The sequence below is a fragment of the Haliotis cracherodii genome, unplaced genomic scaffold, assembly GCF_022045235.1.
Source record: "Haliotis cracherodii isolate W230 unplaced genomic scaffold, xgHalCrac1.p SCAF_5, whole genome shotgun sequence".
Lineage (NCBI taxonomy): Eukaryota > Metazoa > Mollusca > Gastropoda > Lepetellida > Haliotidae > Haliotis > Haliotis cracherodii.
This window is the reverse complement of record NW_027266308.1, coordinates 38,874,195-38,890,778: the sequence shown is the minus strand read 5'-3', so window position 1 is coordinate 38,890,778 and position 16,584 is coordinate 38,874,195. Positions and strand designations below refer to the sequence as shown.

At 40.5% G+C, this 16,584-nt stretch overlaps 1 protein-coding gene across 1 annotated transcript in view; it reads right to left on the bottom strand.

The window, feature by feature from the left end:
- Window positions 1–16,584, bottom strand: part of LOC139444150 (son of sevenless homolog 1-like) — a 33,228-nt gene that overhangs the window by 3,672 nt on the left and 12,972 nt on the right. The window contains exons 8-22 of the mRNA XM_071225048.1: window positions 15,751–15,849; window positions 15,138–15,268; window positions 14,619–14,749; window positions 13,629–13,823; window positions 12,201–12,405; window positions 9,972–10,184; window positions 8,330–8,449; window positions 7,505–7,661; window positions 6,994–7,095; window positions 5,884–6,039; window positions 5,106–5,288; window positions 4,561–4,678; window positions 4,088–4,260; window positions 3,769–3,885; window positions 2,514–2,754 (exon numbers count right to left, since the gene is read on the bottom strand). Coding sequence (XP_071081149.1) covers window positions 2,514–2,754; window positions 3,769–3,885; window positions 4,088–4,260; window positions 4,561–4,678; window positions 5,106–5,288; window positions 5,884–6,039; window positions 6,994–7,095; window positions 7,505–7,661; window positions 8,330–8,449; window positions 9,972–10,184; window positions 12,201–12,405; window positions 13,629–13,823; window positions 14,619–14,749; window positions 15,138–15,268; window positions 15,751–15,849 — 2,341 coding nt within the window. The remainder of the gene's footprint in view (window positions 1–2,513; window positions 2,755–3,768; window positions 3,886–4,087; window positions 4,261–4,560; window positions 4,679–5,105; window positions 5,289–5,883; window positions 6,040–6,993; window positions 7,096–7,504; window positions 7,662–8,329; window positions 8,450–9,971; window positions 10,185–12,200; window positions 12,406–13,628; window positions 13,824–14,618; window positions 14,750–15,137; window positions 15,269–15,750; window positions 15,850–16,584) is intronic.

The window sequence follows — 16,584 nt, the reverse complement described above, 5'->3', positions numbered from 1 at the left end:
CTGAAATAGGAAATAAACTCTTATGTATAAAAATACTGTTCTGATTGGAAAGTTATAATGGAATGTACCACTGTCTTTGTCAATAGTTCACAGGTTTGTTTACACGTTCCTCCGTCACCTGTGAATACCTGGCCACTAAGTTGTGTAATGTGACGAGGGTCAGATAAAGAGGATCAAATGATCCCAATCTCATTAAAATCAGATCTAAGTTGTCGCTGCCGCTAAACAAAGATCTGAGGACATCCCATTACAGGTCACATCGGAACGACCTTTCGCAAACTTTGACCGACTACTGAAATGACTAACAAGAAGTTGACATCAGCCAATTAGAAAGCAGCTTTCTCAAGCGTTACGGCACTCGTTACAACCTGGCAACTTCCATTACAGACTATGCTGAAAAAGTATGTTGACACAGTTCTCGATTTTGAAAACTGAACAAACGAACATTCCTGAATGTCTAATATATGGTTGAGATTGTATAGCAGTGCTTCCCACATACTGTGCAACGCCTCCCCTTTCAAATTTTTTGCCCACGGAAGCGAGAGATAGATGATTATTTTGTCGGAATCAGTCCTACGGGCCATAATTATTGTTCGGAATACCCCATGTTAACGTTTTCGAGGTTGCATGATTAGAAAACACATTCCGACTGTCACTTTCATGATCTGGTAAGCGAGGCTTTGATTGGTCAGATAAAAGGTCGTTCTGACATGACCCGTAATGGGATGTCCTCAGATCTTTGTTAAGCGATAGCGAGAACTAAGAACTGATTTTAATGAGATTGAAATGATCCCTGCTCTGTGCATGATCGTTGTGTGAACCCTGCAATTGCCTGTCATTGCTTGACTGTAGCACGTGCTAAACAAGAAATATGCCAGTGGAATCTGTGCACTCACTGGTTTCAGGCTCTAACCAGTCCAAAGCCTATACGTAAGTTAAAAATAGAACCACACCACAAAGCGGCTCTAACTTTTCACAGGTGATTGAGGAATGTACTGTACAGACATCTGTTGAAGTAATTGACGTAAAATTATCTGAAAATGATATTATTTTAGAAATGAGCATTTCTGATTAAATGCAATGTTTTTATACTTACCTGACGCTACACAGTGCTATAGGTGTAGCGTCAGGTAAGGTAAAACATCAATTGTTGTGTTAATGATTTCCGTTCATGTTGAAATTACTGACTAATCTTTGTCTGACTTGTCTTAACCTTATTGGATAAGCAAATCAAAGAGTCTTTTATACTTTTTCACCAAACATGTTAATACACAATTTCAAAATAGAGATTATTTCAAATGATGTTACTAAATTCCATATTTTAATTCCAAAATTATAAACATATATTTTTTAAATTTAAACTGTTCTGTTTTCCCCCAGTCTAAATATGATTGATGTTAATCCAGAAATTTGTTCATCCAAATAATTTCAATGGGAAAATACTTTCTGAATTAACTACGTTTCACTACATTTTTAAACTACAAAAGTTTTCGGTAAATTCTTACTAACCAGGTACACAAATAATTGAAAAAATAACTACATGGAACAATCACTGTATAAATATCAAGTCGGAAAACCAATTCCAGTTTTCTGTTAAATGCTGCACTCAATATTCCAGCTATATGACCATGGCCTGTTTATAATGGCATCAGGACCAGACAATCCAGTAATTGATATTTCGAGCAACAACCCACATCTTGGTGCACAATCATTCATAATCAACCAAGTTTCTGGGCCTGACGACCCTATCAATTTAGTCAGCTCTTACAACTAACATGGGTTGTTCAGGACCTGTGTACAGTAAATTACGGGTATAACAAACTCAAAGGGAACACTAATTTTAGTTTGTTATAACCGTAGTTGGTTGTTTTGTTTGATTGTTTGTTTTCAAATGCTGCACTCAGCAATATTCCAGCTATATGACGGCGGTCTGTAAATAATCGAGTCTGAACCAGACAATCCAGTGATTGACATCATGAGCATCGATCCACACAACTGGGATACGATGACATGCATCAACCAAGTCAGCGAGCCGGACAACCCAATCCTGTTAGTTTCCCCTCATGACAAGCATAGTCGCCTTTTACAGCAAGCATGGGTCGCTGAAGACCTATTCTAACCTAGATGTTCACGGGTCTGTAGTTGGTCGTTGGCACATCTACAGCATTTTTATAGCAAATGGCCAGGACCAAAGAAAATTGTTTGTTATATCCGCCAGTTCGTTATAAACATGTTCGGTATAAACATACGGTAGTTTACTGTACTTACACCCAGAATCCCAGAAAGAGTGAGTAAGGATGGTTTTTGCGCTGTCATCAATATTCCAGCAATACAACGGCAGGGGACACCAGAAATGGGTTTCACACATTGTACCCATGTGGGAAATGAACCCAGGTCTTCGGCGAGACGAGCGAGTGAGCTCTCTTTAACCAATAGGCTACCCCAGCACCCCAAACCCAGAAAGAAACCATACAGGTTCCCTAAACTGTAACTCCTACTTCATGAGTACTTACTGGCAATTCCGTGATCAAACACATTGTTGAAGCTGCTCCCAGTGGCAGTGTGTGGGGGGGTGAGGGGACTGCAGGGGGTGAGAGGGGGCGTGGCAGCAGCCTCATTAGACTCTGTATCCTCCGGGCTCTTCACAGGAGCAGGGAATCCGATGGGGAAGACACTCCGGGTTGATGTGCTGTGTCGGTTGGCCATGGGCTTAACACCAGGGGACTTTAAAGAGTACTCCAGAAACTTCTTGGGCTGTGAACAGTGCCATAGTGTCATTCAAATACTCTACATTCTTACACTTACTTTGGGACAATTACAGAGTCAGAATAAGAATGTGGCCAATCCGGACCACTAAATATATTTGACAGTGTTCTAGATTAAAAGGACACCTGGCTTCCTAGGGGTGATCTCCAATGATATTTGAATTTGGGATCCCCATAATCTTTAACTGTTGACATTAGGGTTATGGCTAGACCCCTGAACTTTCAAACACAGCTTGAACTGAGTGAGATTTTGCTTTAGGCCACTTTCAGCAATATTCCAGCAACATCACAGCAGGGACACCAGAAACAGGTTTCACCCATGTGGGGAATAGAACCTTGGCTTTCAGTGTGATAAGAGAACACTTTACCCACAAGGCTACCCCACTGCCCCAGTTTAAAAAAAGGCATGATCATTTTGTTTATACAACAGAAAAAAAGAGAAGTGATTATCTCCTTTAATAACCTTGATGTGATATTATGAGAGCATATTTCAGTCACATTCTTTTCTCAATAAACATATCAAAATAATTCATCATTGCTGGCATTCAACAAATCAACACAGGCCCAGCAAGAACATCTAACATGTCCACACGCAGCTGGCTTGAAGCAGTTCTTCTCAACATTATCTGGCCCAGATCGCCAGTAGACTGTTTCATGGAAATCTAGCCCTGAGAGTATGTCAGTACCTTTCCCTTTTTTTCTGGATTAAAATCAGTAAAAGCAAATTTCAATCTGTGAGAATGAGTAGGGCACACACTGATCTAAGAAATATTCCATCAATACAGGCGATGTGTGAAATGGGCTTCACACATTGTACCTATGTGGGGAATCGTACCGGAGCCTACTGTGTGATGAGTAAAAGCTTTATCCACCAGGCTACCCCACCGCCCCTATAGATAGAATGAAATGCCCCTTCATTTGCTGATAACAAGTAACAATAATAACACTGATATTATGGAATCCTGCAATGCAACACAAGATACAGGAGAGGAAAATGACTTACAAACTTGGGAACCTGTTTGGCTCCTCTCGGTTCTATCTCCAATGACTTGGCATACAACATGTCGTTGAAGTCTTTCTCAGACATGCCTTCCAGTGGATTCAAACTCTCAAAGAATTCCTGAGGAAACAAAACACATTTAAACACATCCCACTTTCTCAAAAACAGGAATCTGCAATACAATTGGAGCTGTCATGATATGTGAGCACATGTGAAGACAGTTGTAGGTGTAAGAGAACTAGCAAGGGCACTTTACTATTGAAAAATTACCATCATAGTTTAAACATTACTGCTATATTATAGTAAGACAGTGTTTCCCTACCCTGATCGAGGTCTCTGCAGAGAGACAATAAGGTTGGTTCTGGTACTGCTGAATCTCCCCTGTTATTTCCGCCACCTTTCGTCTCTTGCTGAAGTTAATCAGCCCTGGATGCCGGTTTTGCAGGAAGTCTGGGTTCCCTTCTTCTGTCTTCAGGATATTTGTCAGGTACATACCTGGGCGAGGCAAATCAAATATATATTCGTAAAAAAAAAACTAAATAAAAAAATTCCTTACTGTAAATGTGCACAGATGTTTGTTGGTGTAGTGAGTGAGTGAGAATAATTTTATGCCGCTTTCAGCAATATTCCAGCAATATCACGGCAGGGGACACCAGAAATGGCTTCACACATTGTACCAATGTCGGGAATCAAACCCGGGTCTTTGGCGTGATGAGCAAAGGCTTTAACCACTAGGCTACCCGACCGCCCTCTGTTGGTAGTAACATCTTCAAATCAAGTCTGCATGCTACTTACCCAAGAATGGCACACAAGGTGGGTTTATTGAGCGGAGTTTAACTTTGTACTTCTGCAAATGATCAGAGTTGAGTTCATTGGCTTCATCATATGCCCGGAGGTACTTGTTAGGAATCTCCTACAACACAAGTAGCTGAGTGAGTATCTTGCGAGTCACTGGTATGCAGTTGTATTAATGAAATCAACTCAGGAACTGGTAGCAGGAACATCAAAACATGACATCATCTTGTATATTGAACAAAAAGTTAGGCATCATGAATGTTTTGGGGATATTTATATGAAATTTTGTGGTTAGACTTCACGACAAAAAAAACATCCCAAAATATATCCATGATCCCTTTCTTTGTTTTGTTCAGTATAGTACGATTAACCCCAGACAGGACTTTCCTAAAATGTCCGCTATAATCAGTACTATCTACATTTAGTTTTCCTACATTACTCATGGAGAAAAACAACATACATTTTCTCACAACATGGGCATTAAACTTTACTTTCTGGTGACCTACAATGTAATTGTTAATTGAAAACTTCTCATCAAAACATACCTTAAAGGTGTTTTCTAGTCGATAAACAGGTGCTGAGTTGAGAGCACTGACGACCTCGAGGACGCCGTTGAAGTTGTTGAGCTCCTGGAAGACATGCATGATCTCTAGGATCCGCGACACGATGGCTACACGCTCCTCCAGGTTCTCGGCTTCTATAATACATTTCTCCAGCCAGAATGTGAACTGCAAAACAGAGCAATCACAATTCCAGTAAGATCCTTACAAGTCTCTTCAGCAGTCTCCGAAATAAGCGTGTTCCCGTAGGCCGTGGCAGGTCTTGTGCTAGGCCTGTAGTTTCAAATTTGTATGGGTCCTTACGGGCTACCTGAGGGTCATTTCATTTATCACAATAAGCTGCAGTATTTAAATGGGAGTCTGAAGGGGTTTAGTCAGGGTCTACAGCTTCTCAAGTCTGTGGGTCCTGATAGAAGCCTGGTAATTTCTTTTAATGTCAATCACTGCTCTTCAGCCTACAATACAACATGCACAAAGCTTTACCTCAAAAAGGGCCTGGACCAATGAATGAGCTGGTTTTATGCCACCTTCCAATATTTTAGGCCAACATTCCAGCAATGACAGTTGGGACTCCAGAGATGGGTTTCACACATTGTACCCATCTCGAATAGGGACTTGGGGGTGACCAACAAACACTATAACAAATAGGCTACCCCACCCTCTCTGCACAGCAAATAGCTGCAACTTGGATGACACCGAGTGTTTAAATTTACATAAATCTAAGCACAAGTCAATTCAAATCATGCAAAGACAAACAGTTTACCATGGTTGAGAAGTGAATCATCTTCAGTAGGTTGGGTGATGTCTTCATCTTGTCCTTCTTGATCCAGGGACTGCCAACCAGTTCAGATGGTTTCACAGCTCGGTACAAGTCAAACTCCAGCAGCGTCACCTGCCTGGCGATCTCTATGGGGTGAAGCTGGGAACACATGTATAATGTGATGAAGGATTCTACTACAACCATCACTCTCCCCCACGCTGAGTCTGTGTCAGTTGACTAGGTGAATTCAAAATTAGACTTAGAAGATTTAACAGAGAATCTAAAAGAATTTCTTGAACATGATGAGAGGCGAGCAAGATATATTTAGAGAATATCCCGAATGATATAAGGAATTACAGATTACATGTTATTCGTTTGTTTGTCCGTTCGTTCGTTCATTCGTTTGTTCATTCATATGGTTTTATGCCTCTTTTAGCGATATTCCAGCAATATCATGTCAGGGCACACCGAAAAACAGGCTTCACACATTGTACCCATGTGGGGAATCAAACCCAGGCTTCAATGTGACGAGCCAACATTTTAACCACTAGGCTACCCCACCGCCCCTGTCCCAAGTGAATATATGGTGTAAGCTCCACACTGATTGTTCCTGACGTTATCAATTTGTGACATGATCATTAGATCACATCATACTGTATACATATCGTACTTCAACCAACAGCACTGAGAAATGCAGATATGCAACTCACACATTGTACCCATGTGGGGAATCAAACCCAGGCCTTCAATGTGACGAGTCAACATTTTAACTACTAGGCTACCCTACCGCCCCTGTCCCAAGTGAATATATGGTGTAAGCTCCATGCTGATTGTTCCTGACGTTAACAATTTGTGACATGATTATTAGATCACATCATACTGTATACATATCGTACTTCAACCAACAGCACTGAGAAATGCAGATATGCAACTCTAAAAATATTGAAAAGTCATCCTTATAACCCCTCTTCCTCTATGGGCAATATATAACAGTAATACGATTCACTAGATATACAACAGATTGCTTAGCAGACCTTCACTAAATAGATTACCCTCGTCGGTCAGAAAATCATAATGTACTGCTACTCACACAGATATGTTGACAATACTTACAGTCATAAGGTCATAATCGTCTGTTCTTTTCGCAATATGCCATTCTATGGAAGGGGGCTGTTTTTGATATGTAAATTCTCTCCCAGGATTTGTACTTTCACACTGCAAGGAAACAAAAAAGGTATACGTATCGCAACAAATTCATTTCCACACAAAATGAGCGAGTGAGAGAGTTGGGTTTAACGCCGCTTTTAACAGTATTCCATTTATATAACGGCGTGTCAGCTTAATGTGGGAGGAAAGCCCCAAGTGATGCAGGTCTTAGACATTTACCACTTCGGTGAAACCCACAAGCACGGGTATGGTGCTGACAAACCTAGAAACATAATCGGGGCGAACCGGGATTCGAACCCACAATCATAGGTTCCTGGCGTGCCCAAGGGACACAACTCTGCACAGCGAATCGCGGCTTCTTAGACGACTGGGCCACCCATGCCCCCCCACACAAAATGAATCATCACAGTAACATCAGTTTCTATGGACTTCCACAAAAGAAACATATTTGACGTACCCTCCTCTGTATGACCTTCATGATGGAGTCGGCCATCTTCTTCATGGCCTTGCCCTTGACAGTCTGCAGGAACTTTGTCAGCTTATCCAGCAAGCTTCTATCCCGCTCGAAGTCATAGTAGTGGTGGTCCACCCAGTGTCGCAGCACATTCACCACTCTGAACACACACAAAGTACAACATGCTTCATACACAACCTGTCACCATAAGGCCTGTATAAGGCCTTCTCAAGGTAATGATCACATGTGTCAATCTTATCAACCTATCAAGTTATTGACTAATCTTTTGCTACATATTAGAGAAACATTTATTGTTATATATCTATTTAACAGCAGTCTAAAATGGTTGCCAAATCTATGGCCTTTGCAAGCATTTTATTGCAATTTTGTTGTTTTTCAAAGCTGATTGAAACTTAAGGCCTCAGTAAGGTCAGACTGCGAACTTCAAGGCTTTTTCAAGCTTGTGGGAACTTTGTAGGACTGTATTTAACATGTATTAACAATATTTGTATTTAACATATATAGCACTTGTGATAACATCATCATTATGCTGAAAAACATGCAAACCTATGGTTTATACATATGTATTTTTAATATTTTGAAAATACAAAATGTTCTAGTTCTCATGTTGTATCTGGAGGAATTCCACACTACTCCACAGTTGAAGGTGTTATAAGTGTTCCAGGGAATATAAGAATCATATTCACCATGCTGGAAATGCCTGTTTATTTATATATGGCTGTGTCCAAACATATCAATATGCTGTCAAGTAATACAAATGCATATCCTCCCTGCAAACAGTAGTCAGTAAAATGGAAGCCAGCTTACCGGAATTGCACAGGTTTCACATATTCTTTGCGGAAGCGCTTGAGATCCTCTCTGGTACGGAGGCTGTTGTCGACTTCATCTGATTTTTTGTCATCACTGGGGAACTCAGGGATATCAAATCTTGACAAGGTTAAGGTTCAATATGTGTGAGCTCATAACATCTTGGGACTTAGTTATAGGATAACAGCCGATTTCTAACCATGAATTTGAGTGAATATAGTTAACTCCGCTTGGAACATTATTTCATGGTGTGTCAGCTTAATGTGGGAGAAAAGCCCAAGGTGGGGGCTCAAGGGCGGATTCAGCAACTTTAAAAGGAGGGACAACCTGGATCCTATAGATCCACCTATGAGTCTTAAATGTTTACCACTTCGGAGAAACCCACAAGCCAAGGTCAGGCATGGTGCTGACAAACATTATCAGGGTGAGTGAGTGAGTGAGTGAGTGAGTGAGTGGGTGGGTGGGTGGGTGGGTGGGTTGGTTGGTGAGTGGATGGGTCGGTGGATTTGACAAACTGGCAATTTTCTGACATCCTTACACTTAAAACTAACTTTATAACCTGTGATATACAAAGAGAATTTCATATAGCACCAAACTGCTTCTGTCCGTAGAAATCTCAATTTCAGGACAACTTTGTTTGTTACAGTCTTGTACTGACAGAAATACTAGTCATAGGAGGACAAAAGGTTAAGTTATACCTTACACGGAAAACTATGGTTATGCAGTAGAACATGGATATAACCAACACGGATTGAGCGAACAAATGGATACAACGAACTGTTACAAAATCCCCGATTTATCTCCTCTATATTATCACATAAAATGTGCCTAAATAAGGAACTAACCTACATGTATAAAGCGAACTAATATCTGATCCCCGACAAGCCCAAAACCCACTAATTATTGATGTGTACAGCGAACTGAGAAAACTCACTCAGTGTCAAGTGTCATTGACAATTGGCTATATGCAATCAATGCAAATCAACACAATCAGCGGTATTGATTCAAACTTGTTGAACTTGCTTTATGCTTATCTTACCTGTAACCGGACTAATCTTGATGTAAGACAAACATATATTTCATGAGATCATGTCAAAGTGTCCCTTCACGAGCACATGCTACTGTGGTGGGCAAGGCTGCAATTGCGTGTAGTGTGTTTGTTTTATCCAAGATGGCGGACATTTCCGAGAGAAAACGTATATACATGATATAACAAACAATGTATATAACAAACTGATTTCTCCGGTCCTTTGTAGTTCTACTGTAAGGAACTCAAAAGCAACAAATAATTTAAGCTGGTTATAATCGTAGTTCGTTACAAGCATTTCAAAGGCTTTATTGTTAATTGAGTATGTAAATTGAGGAAAAGGTGTTCGCACTTAATCCAGTTTATCATTTGCCTACAATAATTATTGTTTATTGCCGCTTTGAACAGCCCCATGTCGCCGTGGATGTTTTTATAGGTTGATTGGTGACACGTGAGCAGGTCAGAGATTAACAGTTTGTTATGAATATAAACATTGTCACACAAAGTCAGTTCGCTACATGTGTTATTTCGTTATAAACATGTTCATTATATCCATCAATTTTATATGATAAAATATACAGCAAATAGTCAGGACGTCAGACGTGAGAAGGATACCGTTCTATAAGAAGGTCAAGCAGATCATGTGGACTACAGATTGACCGGTAGGTGGTGAGGAATGTTCGCACAAACTTGGGGTCTGCGTACATGTGATAGGTGAGGCGTTCCACCAGCTTGATGAGCAGCCCGCCCTTGATGAGTGGGCTCTCAATAGACGGGTCTTGGTTCTCCTCAAACACAATGTTCTCTTCAGAATCCTTCATTGCAAACCTGTACGGTGGAAGAAAAGGACTTAGCACTAAGTATATACAAGATGAAATCCATCCTCCATCCTATGGAGGTCTCAGACAAGTACTCAACAATCTTCTTAAGGTAAGTAAGAATAAGAATTTATGGATGAACAACTTTTTTATTACAATTAAAACTTGCTTAAAAACGGTTTTAGAACCTACACCGAAACGTCGCTCTTTATTGAAACAAAGAAGTTGTTCATCCATCCATAAACTTTTATCCTTACTTAGAACTTCAACTTCTAAATGCCTATCAAAGAAATCTTCTTAGTGATCTAACAAACACTTCTTTCACTCATTACTGCCATTTACTTGTCAGATTTTGCTTCTCTACACTCTTCCTCTCAAAAAATTACCTTGGCCTCTTGATGCTTATTTACTGATAAGATATGACTTTTTGTAAGTCAAATCCGTTTTTGTCAATGATTCAACTTTTTGCACACACCACGACATTTAAAGTGTGTCAGATTTGTAGGGAACCTATCCATGGTCACCATGTCTCTTTACACTTCAAGCTGAAGAGGGGGTGGCCATGTGACATATCAGAATCAAGTATACTTGCATAGATTTGTGAAATGATAAAATATAAACATAAAATGTTCCTCCCTACCCAATCAGTTTAGAAAAAAGTTAAGAGAAACAAATACTTTTTAAACTTGACTAAGTAGTTAATGTAACTGTCTAATACTTGTCTGTTCAGCATATTCTGATTTGAGAGAGAAACGTTTCTGATGCCATTATTCAATATATTTAATGTATTTATGTCAAGTAAGCAAGAAAGCATTGACCATAGCATTAGATGATATACTAAGTTCCAAAAGAAACACACCTCTCATATTGTAACTTCCGATCTAATTAAATCCAATAAAAGTGATCTATTTGCACAACAAAAGACACACAGTGCTAGAATAACATGTCTAGACACGTTCCAAGCATCGTCTTGGATTCAAACATGGAACAGAGACTGTTCATATCCATGAGTTAAAATGGGCAGAATGTGTCTTTCTGAGGACAAGCTAAACGCAAATGTGAAACATGGATTGTTGGGTGCTGAAGGTACTCTAGTGAAACGTACCAACAACCACCTGGCAGTTCTTTGAGTGACATGGACTGAACCAAGTCCAGATTAAGTACAAATGATCATCATTGAGTATTAGTGCTGGGATGGGTAACTCAGGGATTCGGGTTGAGTGAGTACTGAGTAGGACCCGGGTACCCGTGGTTAGTCACGTGATATATCGTTTCATGACAAATATTCACTGTAACTACATGGTCACACAACAATTTTAAGTCTCTTATGTTCGCATTTCTTCATTCACTGTCTTATTGCACGTAATGCACATACAAACAGTGCACAAGGTCGCCCAAGAAGCGGATGACAACGTGTAACGTTTTAACATAAAGACATGGTTATGATCCGCTCTCACTTGCGCCAGCGCCACCTACCAGCGCCACCTACCAGCGTCAACTACTGCCAGGCAGACAATTAGAACCCACCACAGACCTGTGTCAGCAAACACAGTACATTGGTTGTCAACGGCTACTCTCAGTATGTCCACACTTTAGGATGTGCGTTTCTTTTGGAATTGAGTATATATCCACTACGCAATACTTGTTAGGAGAAATATACCATGACAATGATCCTTCTCTGTACCACATATATCGCAGTGGACCATATTACTGTATATGGGCTGATGGCCCACTCGATCATGAATAAAAGACTATATAACTCATAAAATCTACATTTAGCTCAAAATGTGGACAGGAAAGGTGCTAATGATGTGTTACTTCTCAATATTCTCTTCATTACACCTTACATGAACAGAGTCTCCATGGAAGCTGAATGATATTCTTAAAATGTCACTCCCAATACGATTCTTCACTTTAGGCCTTACATAATTTCTTCATACTGTACCCATGAGATCGAACCCAGGTTTACAGAGGGACGAACCAAGGTTTTAACCACTAGGCTACCCGAATCCCCCAAAAGACTAACCTGTATAAATCTGGAGAGGGTAGACGGAGTGGATGCTGCTTCTCCTCATCTCTAAGAATGCCGTCCAGGATGCGCTCGAGGTTACTCCGTGTCTGCAGGGAGAAGAGAGCCGCCATCCAGTTGGCCTTCTCCTCGGCAGACTTGGCATAAAGGGTGATGCTACCAGCATGGTCTCGGGGCACAATCTCAAAGGCATTCTTCAGTTCTGGAAAACAACATTTTCACATTCAGGCAAATGTCTCAGGACATTTTGAAAAAAGAGACAGGTGCAAGTGGGACGCCTATGTTGGGGTAATTCTAGTGTGGAAAAGTCATGAACTGCCAGGCCTTATGATGCAAAAGTCAGAAAATTGAAACTTTATTTTAAGAGTTTTTAGTACTAATTACCATATCAAACAATTCTTTTTACTCTCCCTCCTGATCCTGGACATATTGGACCAAGTGTGTGAGTTGGGTTTAATGCCACTTTGAAAAGTCTGCTAGTTATATCACTGAGTGTCAATTTAATATGGGAGTCCGGTGCTGCAGGTCATGGGCGTTTACAACTTTGGTGAAACCCACAAGCATAGATATGGTGCAGAAAAAGATAGATACAACATGTGGGCGAACCGGGATTTAAAACCAACAATCACAGGATTCAGGCATGCGAGGGACACAACTCTGCACAGCGAATTGCAATGCATTAGATGACTGGGCCACCCAGACCAAGACAGTACAGAAAACAAAATATATTGTCTCTTATGTATTTATGTCGGGCTGTTTTGTCTGAAGCAGGATCTCCCTTAGAACCAGAGAATTAGTTATTACCGAGATAATTTTCAATGAGTCAAGACAAAAGGACAGTGGTAAATCTATATAAATCACACAATTTTACATGAATCCCAAACTAAAACCTCCTTATTGACAAAGTTTTATACAATATTACAGGTCTGTTCCATTCAAAGCCCTTTCATATTTACACAGATATTCATGTAAAGAGTGAGTATGGTGTTACGCCACTTTTAGCAATACTCCAGCAATTTAATGGCTTCACACACTGTACCCACATGGGTAATCGAACCAGGTCTTCGGCTTGATGAGCAAACGCTTTAACCACTAGGCTAACCCACTACCCCAGATATTCATGGAGATAAACATTTTGTAAGCTTTATGAACAGTGTTTGTTATCAAATTTATTTCCCTCGGAATACCCAGCATTTTGAGGCCTCTCTAAATACATGCCAGCTGCCTAATTCCTAAAGTAAATAATACTTACAAAGCACCCTCAAACCAGTAAAGTTTCTCCTAGAATAACTGACCAGCCAGGTTCTTCACAAGCTCACAACATTGTGTTTGTTTGTTTGATGTTTAACACTGCACTCAGCAATATTCCAGCTATACGACGGGAATACATTGTGAAGTCCATCTACATGTACACTGGTATCCTACCTTCAGTGTCTTCCTTGTCCAAAATCTCCACTTTACGAACGAAGTACTTTTCCTTTAGTTTGTACTCTGGAATAGACACAGTTCCCGATGATCTCCTTGCATTCAGGTTTTTCTTGCATAGGATGATCAGACCATCAAACAGGAAGACATATCGCTCTGACGGGCGCCGGCTGGTGTACTTGGTCAAGATCCCATCTGAACAACAACATAAGATTGGATAAACACAGGCGTTCCTGCAAGGACAGAAAGTAGCCAGTACATTGTACTTGATGAGGAATCAGTATGTGTTTATCAATGTGCTCATTTCCCTAGAATGCTCAATGATTATGTTTCTGTCAGACAATGCTTCATTTACTGTTGGTTGGTTGGTTTGTTGTTTAACGCCGCACTCAGCAATATTCCAGCTATATGACGGCGGTCTGTAAATAATCGAGTCTGGACAAGACAATCCAGTGACTAATATCATGAGCATCGATCCACGCAATTGGGATCGATGACATGCATCAACCAAGTCTGCGAGCCTGACCTCCCGATCCCGTTAGTCGCCTTTTACGACAAGCATAGTCACCCTTTACGGCAAGCATGGGTTGCTGAAGACCTATTCTACCCCGTAATCTTCACAGGTTCTTCATTTACTGAGAGAGTTGGTGTAATAACTGAACTCTGTAACTGGTTAGCAGGTTCAAAGCTCATCAAAAGCACAATCCCACTGTGAACTGAGATCGTGACCACTTATGACACGTGTTAGGACAAGAATCAAAATGTAGTGCTGAGTTAATTAATTGTAAGCCACAACTAGTCATATTCCAGCCACATCATTTCAATTTCCTTTAACGCTGCTCTCATCAATATTCCAGCTACATGACAGCAGCCTGTAAAATTCAAGTCTGGACCAGACAATCAAGTGATTGACATAATGACCAGCATAGATTGCTGGGGAGCAATTCTTATCCTGCATTACCCACAGTGTCATCATAGTATGTGACTCACCCATGATGAATTCACTACAGCTCTGCCAAATATCCTTGCCCTCCCAGCCATCAATGCTTCTCTGGATATCTGTCATTTTCTGTAAGATGGCTGTGCGGCCTGTTTGACCTTGAAGACGTGTTGATATTTCCCTAAAAAATCCAAAAGTGATGAAACTACAACACTTTGCAATTAAAAAATCACATCACTGTTCATGACAGTAACTGCAAACAATCGCATAACATGAATTATCTCCCTTTGACTGTATTTGGTCATGAGAGTTATGTATGAAGCGTAACTTTCCTACATATGTACAGATTGTAGTTGCAGCACTGTATGTAATGTATGTTTGATTAGGGTAACAAGTGAATGCTAGACAAACTAGAATAAACAATTGAGTCAGCATACAAGTAAAGAGCTGAAAAACCTGATCTCAATTTTAAAGCTTAATCCAAAAGGTTTGCCTATAAAAAGATACAGGATGGATACAAATAGCTGTCAGCAAGTCTCAGAACTGTCAAGGTGAGGTTGTATACCCACCAGGGTTTACGCTTGGGAATGTTACCACCGCTGAACTTTCTATCCAGCGAGAGTTTGAGAGCTTGGAGAAGGCCACTGGCTTGTATCAGGCACTCTCGATCTTCTTCATTTTGACTGGTGTCTTTCAACAGCTGGATAGAAATACAGATTTCTCATAAAATCCTGCCATAACAAAGAGGTCCAGCATTTCTCCTACTTGAAAGTTTAATAATTCTCAAAGAGGATAATTTACATATGTAGGCAATGAACATGTTCTAAACAAATGCAACATAAATCTTTAAATTTTTGCGCCAATGTGTGAAACATGGTACTACCATGAGACAACCTCATTAAAATCAGATCTTAGTAATGGGATGTCCTCAGATCTTTGTTAAGCAGCAGCGAAAACTAAGATCTGATTTTAATGAGATTGACCATGAGACAAAACACTGACGCTATAAATATACTGAAGATGGTGTATCCACTTGTTCACTAACATTGTTGTCAAAGTCTCAAGATATCCATGTCTGATAACCAAATGTACAATGAATAATTTTACCTATATAAAATGAACCTAAAGAACAAATTTTAATCCATTTCCCCCAAATCCAGCCATCCTCACTGCAGCCCTCACCTTGATGACTTCAAAGTAATGCAGACAGTGAGACACTGGCCCCAGTAACAGCTTTGGAAGAACATACTTGGTGGCAGCTTTCAAACCCTGCCCAGCACACTGAAACAAGTAGACGAGAGACGGTGTACATGAATGATGGTCTCCTTCAAAAGTGTTTGAAGTTAAAAAATTGAGTCCAGAGTCTATGTTATAATAACTGTATTAACAAAGTTGATCTTTCTTCTTTTTGTTTTGTTGTGGGTGGTGTGAGAGGTTGAGGGTGTGAGATGTGGGGTGTGGGATGTGGGGTGTGGGGTGTGGGATGTGGGGTGTGTATGTGTGTGTGTGCGTGTGGGTATGGGGTGAGGCAGTGGGGTGTGGCTGTGGGACAGGGTGGTTGTGTGTGTGGTGTATGTGTGTGTGTGTTGGGGGGGGGGGGGGGGGGGGGGGGGGGGGTAGGTGTTTGTGGGGGTGGGGGTGGGGGTGGTGTAGGTGTGTAGGGTTGGGGTCAGGGATGTGGTGTGTGGTGTGAGGGTGTGGTGTGAGGTGAGGAGTGCAGTGGGGTGTGGGGGTGTTCTTTAACATATATAAGGACAGCAAACAAGATGTATAATGTTACACCTACCTCTATGTCTACAAGTCACAAAACAAAATAACACACAAACACTTCCATGAAGTTTTCTATGTGGTTCTGATAACATGAGGCTGTTGCCATAAACAAAGTAAAAAATAAAATTTCTAACAAATTTGATAGTTGAAAACAATAATCAATACACAGGTAGTCATATTGTGTATTGTGTCTGTAGATTAAACTTGTGATGCATCAAGACAGTTGTGAACTAGTGAACAATACTA